Source organism: Barbus barbus (genome assembly GCF_936440315.1).
Source record: "Barbus barbus genome assembly, chromosome: 40".
Classification (NCBI taxonomy): Eukaryota; Metazoa; Chordata; class Actinopteri; order Cypriniformes; family Cyprinidae; genus Barbus; species Barbus barbus.
In genome coordinates, this window is record NC_136718.1 from 26,051,730 (window position 1) to 26,058,385 (window position 6,656).

General features: G+C 39.3%; 1 protein-coding gene across 1 annotated transcript in view; it reads left to right on the forward strand.

Annotated features, from left to right (window-relative positions):
* The window catches only part of LOC306859408 (transmembrane protein 184C-like), a gene marked incomplete at both ends in the record, with an annotated part of 7,290 nt that extends 1,690 nt beyond the window's left edge, over positions 1-5,600 (forward strand). Inside the window, 5 exons of the mRNA XM_079400420.1 lie at positions 424-517; positions 715-827; positions 2,103-2,202; positions 2,671-2,842; positions 5,335-5,600. Of these exons, the coding sequence (XP_079256546.1) occupies positions 424-517; positions 715-827; positions 2,103-2,202; positions 2,671-2,842; positions 5,335-5,600 (745 nt within the window). The remainder of the gene's footprint in view (positions 1-423; positions 518-714; positions 828-2,102; positions 2,203-2,670; positions 2,843-5,334) is intronic.
* Positions 5,601-6,656: the final 1,056 nt, after the last annotated feature.

Here is a 6,656-nt window from a genome sequence, read left to right on the forward strand (position 1 = left end):
ACATTTGCTGAAAGTTTACTCATCCTCAGGCTATCCAAGATTAGGATGAGTTTGTTTATACATCAGGTTTGTAGAAATGTGTAATTTCATCAGTGTCTCAGCAATGGATGCTCTGCAGTGAATGGGTGCCGTCAGAATGAGAGTCCAGAATACGAATAATCCACACCACTCCAGTCCATCAGTTAACATCTGGAGAAGACGAAACCTGAAACACATCCAGCATTAAGAAAGATATTTTAACTTCAAACTTTTCAGTTGTTTTAGCTCATTTTAAAGCTTGTTTAGGTTCATTTTAAATAATTTTAAGTCGTTTTTTGAAAACCGCTGATCTACATCAATCACAAACAATAATATCATGTATACTGATGGATAAATATATATATATAAAACCAGACAGCTGGTCTCTCTGTCTCTGTACTGTAGTGTGTGTCAGCTGTGTGGAGTTTATGATGAAGGTAATTTCAGCTTCAGAAACGCCTGGACGTACCTTGTTATCGTCAACAACGCCTCACAGCTGGTAACCAACATTTATTCATTTATAAATATTATTTATATTATAGTCACAGACTATGGCACTAAGAAAATGTATCAACGCATTGCTGATACTGACACATGCTAATAGAGTAATATAGTATAATTACATGCTATAGTCAAATGTCTGGAACTACTGGTCACTGGAGTTGAATGAGGAAGATTTGCTTGTTTTGTGTTAAGTTTGCGATGTACTGCCTGCTGCTGTTCTACCGAACGCTGAGAGAAGAGCTGAAGCCTCTGAGACCCGTCGGCAAGCTGCTCTGCGTCAAACTCGTCGTCTTCGTGTCCTTCTGGTACGTTCATGTTCACACACACTAATGCAGCGGCGAGAATCTGAAGCTGATGTTTGACAGCTGTTTAGTGACACTAAACTAGTGTAATAATAATATAATACTGAATTTAAAGACTGATGTTTGCTAAGGTGTTGCTATGTGGTACTAGGTGGCTGCTTGGGTCATTTTAGGCAGTTTGTAGGATTTTCTAGATGGTTGCTAGGGTGTTGTTAGGCAGTTGGTTGCAAGGCAAGTGTTAGGTGTTATAGATGGTTGTTAGGGCGTTGCTATGTGGTACTAAGCGGTTGCTAGGGTTTTCCTAAGCAGTTTGTATGGTTGGGTGGTTGTTAGGGTGTTGTTAGGCAGTTGGTTGCAAGGCAAGTAATATGTGTTATAGATGGTTGCAAGAGTGTTGCTATGTGGTACTAAGCGGTTGCTAGGTTTTTCCTAAGCGGTTTGTATGGTTGGGTGGTGGTTAGGGTGTTGTTAGGCAGTTGTTTGCAAGGCAGGAGATAGGTGTTATAAATGATTGCTAGGGCGTTCCTATGTGGTACTAGGCGGTTGCTAGGGTGTTTGCTAGGGTATCCAACCCTTATAAGATCTGAGATGACTGAACACCTGAGAAGAGATGATGCCAACCCCTCAGAGGGCCTCAGATGATGCCAACCCTGAAACAACACATAGAACTACCAAATTTTGCTATAATTTGATTGCAACATATAATCATTGCTGTTAATAGTGTTCATCGTCTGTTTGATTACAGCATTATCTGATTTTTACCGTACATTTCTGCCATATATACATCAACTATAACTAGTCACCGCTGATAAGCTACTACTAAACATATAGTAGAAACTTAATTTCCTGTAAAGCTGCTTTGCAACGATTTGTATCGTGAAAAGTACTAAGCAAATAAACTTGAATTGAATTTCTAGGCAGTTTGTAGGGTTTACTGGGTGGTTGCTAGGGTGTTGTTAGGCAGTTGGCTGCAAGGCAGGTGATAGGTGTAATAGATGGTTGCTAGGGTGTTGTTAGGCAGTTGCTATGATGTTCTCAGTGTGTGCAATGGAGTTGATAGGTATAATAGTTGGTTATTAGTGGGTTGCTAGGGTATTGCCAGGCAGGGGTGTCTTTGTGGTTGCTAGGGAATTGCTAGGCAGTTGCTCGGATGTTCTCAGTGTTTGCAATGGTGTTGATAGGTATAACATGGTTTCTTTGTGGTTGCTAGGGCGAAACATGCAAGAATGAGAAATAAAGCATGGGACGTTGTATGTGACCTGTAGTTTTGTGTTGTAGGCAGGCTGTGCTGATCGCTCTGCTTGTGAAAGTCGGAGTGATTTCAGACAGACACACTTGGGAGTGGGACAGCGTGGAAGCCGTAGCCACGGGACTACAGGTGAACACACACAATCTCTCACATACACACACACACACACACACACACACACACACACATGTTGGGTTTCCATGTTTTATGGGGACATCCCATAGGCGTAATGGTTTTTATACTGTACAATCTGTATGTGCTATTGCCCTACACCAACCCTACACCTAAACTTAGCCCTCACAGGAAACATGCTGCATTTTTAGATTTTCAAAAAACTTTATGCTGTATGATTTATAAGCTTGTTTCCTCATGGGGACCAAAAAATGTCCCCACAAGATTAAGATTTACTGGTATTACTATCCTTGTGGGGACATTTGGTCCCCAGGACGTGATGAATACCAGGTGCACACACACACACACACACACACACACACATTTATCCAGCTATTTATCAGGATATGTTATAGACAGATAGTTTGAACTGTCTGTGTGTTTAATTGTGTGTGTATGTGTGATAATGTGTGTGTGTGTGTGCAGGACTTCATAATATGTCTGGAGATGTTTCTGGCAGCGATCGCTCATCACTATAGTTTCAGCAGTCGTCCGTACGTTCGTGAGGATGATGAAGGCTCATGCTTCGACTCGCTCCTCGCCATGCTGGACGTCTCAGACATACGCGCAGACATCACAGAGCAAGTGCGCAACGCCGGTGAGAACGATCACTCACGCACATGTCTAATGCAGTTTATAATTACCATCTTTATATAACTATTCATATATAGACTGTTATACTATATATATTTTTTAAATACAAAATGTATAATATAAATACAATTATTATTGAGATTATTAAATAATACAAATGTATTTAAACTTTTTTCCTTTTGAAAACTGTACACAATGACCAACAATTTCTGTCTTGCAAATTTTGTTACATTAGCTAATAAATGTCACATGGGCGTTTTTATTTTAAGCATGTGCTAGGCAGTTGCTAAGGTTTCCTGGGTGGTTGCTAGGGTGTTGCTGGGGTGTTACTAGCTGCAAGGCGGTTCTCCATGATTTCAAGGCAGCTGATGGTCACTAGGGCGTTGCTATGTGGTTGCTTGGCAGTTGCTAGGGTGTGGCTAAGCAGTTTGTAGAGTCTTCTGGGTTGTTGCTATGGTGTTGCTGGGGTGTTACTAGTTGCAAGGGTGTTTTCCATAATTGCAAGGCAGCTGATGGTTGCTAGGGCGTTGCTATGTGGTTGCTAGGCAGCTTCTAGGGTGTTGCTGGGGTGTTCCTAGATGCAAGGGTGTTTTCCATAATTGCAAGGCAGCTGATGGTTGCTAGGGCGTTACTATGTGGTTGCTAAGCAGTTGCTATGGTGTTGCTAGGGTGTTTATAGATGCAAGGGTGTTCTCCATGGTTGCAAGGCAGCTGATGGTCACTAGGGCGTTACTATGTGGTTGCTAAGCAGTTGTTATGGTGTTGCTAGGGTGTTCATAGATGCAAGGATTAGGGATGGGTACCGAAACTCGGTATTTAATCGGTCTCGGGGCTAAATTATGAAAGACCGGAGTATCGATAAGCTCTGACGTTATCGGTACTTCTGTCGGTATTGGAGAAGTTAAGAAAACACACATACATTTATTGTTGCTCTCTCTCTCTCTCTCTCTCTCTCCTCTCTCTCTCTCTCTCTCTCTCTCTCTCTCTCTCTCTATATATATATATAATGTCGCCAGCTGTTTTTATGTGCAATAATATTCAAACATTTCTATGATGAACATTTCATCATACGTCTATGATGCATTTTTGCTATGCGCAATTCAGAAGCCAGATCGCGCTCACGCGGAGGAGCTTCAACACACGCAACATGAAAGTCCTGTTTAATTATGATAGAAGAGAGAACCAACTATTCAAACATCTGCTCACACTTTCCTATGGCTGTTATATTAAGCTAAGTATTTATTTTTTTTTTTCGATTTTGGCCGCATTTTATAGCCGCATTTCTTCACAACTCCCTTCCCTTCATCGGCGCGGATTCGTTCCTCCGAACCAAAACTTAACATCTGAATCAGCTCAATCAGTGATTGTTATAAAATGCCGTCTTTACTGTTGCTACATTGCAGGACATATTTGATAGTAAAACGTTGAAAGTACAATCTGCTGTTCCCCAGGCTGAAATGTGTGTGCGCGCGTGTGCCTGTGCGGCAGCGTGCTCCAAAACGGACAAGCAAAGTACACTTTGAGCTTCGGGCGCGTTGAAATAACACACAAAAATATGCCAAAAAATACACACACAATGTGTCAAAATGGCCGGTTATGAGAGTCTTCACTTTTATGTTTTAAGTGGACGAGAACAGTTGGGAGAAAATCCGATGCGTGTCACTATATTGTCTTAAAGTGTCAGACTGGAGCTTGAGCCATCAATGTTTATCAAAGAACAAAATGCAAAGAGAAAATCACCCACAGCTCTTAATCTGAACAACGTTATAGCTTTAATAAACATAAATCTATCAGTACATACAGTGAAAACTATGCAGTGCTCACTTACATTTGATTACTTTTGTAACTATTACTTACCTGAACATTAATATTAGTAGACCTTCATGGAAAAATTAAAGCACTGTTTATTTCATTTCGTTTGTGTGTTTGTTTTATTGTATTTGTCAGTTTGTTTTACTTTGTTTCTTTGTTCATGTTGTTACTGTATCTTATCTTATGTATATAAAACACTTAAAAATACCTGCACACTGGTGCATTTACAAATTGATGAAGTGCAGGCATGTTTAGTGTTTTATATACATAAGATAAGATACTGTAAGAATATGAACAAAGAAACAAAGTAAAACAAAAAGTACCGATAAGAATACCGTTAAAGTACCGGATCGATAAGCAGTATCGGTAAGAGTAGTAATACCGTTAAAACCTTAACGATACCCATCCCTAGCAAGGATGTTCTCCATGGTTGCAAGGCAGCTGATGGTTGCTAGGGTGTTGCTGGGATGTTCCTAGATGCAAGGGTGTTGCTAAGCAGTTTGTAAGCAGTAAGAGTTTCCTGGGTGGTTGCTAGGGTGTTCTCAGTGGTTTCTAGACAGTTGTTGCTAGCTATCAATATGCTGTCCTAAGTCAATTTTGTGATCTCATGATCGTGGAACACAATGCAAAAACTTTTTGTCATGATTCGTCATTTAACGTATGAGTGATTTGTGTGCTCTGCAGGCCGTACGGTGTTTGGTCGTCCCCGTAAGTTGTTCTTCGGCTCTGAAGCGGATGTCGTTCAGGGTGAACACACCGGTCTCCTCGCTGGGATGTCCCACGAGCGCCACTCAGTCCCTGCCTCCCCGCAGGGGCGGTACCAGGGGCTGGGCTACACAGACACGCCCCACTCAGTCTCCGCCCCCGCCGGCTTCACATCCTCCTCCTGGGAGAGTGACAATGACTCGGGGCCTGCGGCGGCCAATCAGAGCACAGGAACAGAGTCCTAGCAAACGATGTGGTGAGGCTACGGAATAATAAACACACTCAGATGTACAGTGAAGACCTGTTCACATCTGGATAATGCAAACAGAAATTATTCAAAATAATCTCCATTTCAGTCACCATGAAAGCTTTACCTTAATTGAAGTTAAACAGCATTTTATTCAGTGAAGCTACTGGAACCAGTGTTATATTTGTATTATTTATATACGTACAGTGTTCAATAATATTTTGAATTAGCTTTATTTTTTAAATACTTTGAGTTTTCTTTTTAAAAAAAATAATATTTAGAAATTGTATGTGCTTTTGTCATTTTCAGTAGTTATTTTAATTTCACTGTTTACGTTTAATTTATTTTTTATTTCAATTTTAGATTTTTATGTCCAGTTAGTAATTTTAGAGCTTCATTTATTTCAATTAGTTTCCAAGGCAACATGTCTAATTTTAGTTTTAATTTAATATAATTTAATCTAATATTTGTATTTTATTTTATCCAAGCTTTAAGTGTTCCTAATAGTTTTAGTTTTTAATAATAACCCTGACTGAAACCCTGTATTTGTTCTGATTTTTATATTATAATTTATTATTTTATTATTAATTTGTAATTTGAAATTATTATTTCTATTATCATTATGCCATAAAAGTGTCATAAACCGTAAATCCCAGAGACTCCAAACTTGGTGAGAAACTCCCAACACTAGGTGGCACTATAATACAAACATCGTTGTGTTTTTAAAATCTTGTACCAAAACATGTGTGCTTGATGTGAAATTGATGTGAAGAAATCTTTACACAAACCCATAAAATACAGACCTGTTCTTATTCTGTGCAAGTATTGTAAATGGTTTGCTGTGTTTTAAATCAGTGCTGGCCTGATTCCTGTTAAATAATTGTTTAATATATTGCCATGTAACTAATGTTTTATATATATATTATTTCATGTTGTGGCTCAAGAGCTTTTATAATATTGATAATCACGTTATGGAATTCAAACGTGTGTGAATATATTGTTTTTACATTAAACTGCTGATATTATTCTGTTACATTTTAGGTTATAAATACAT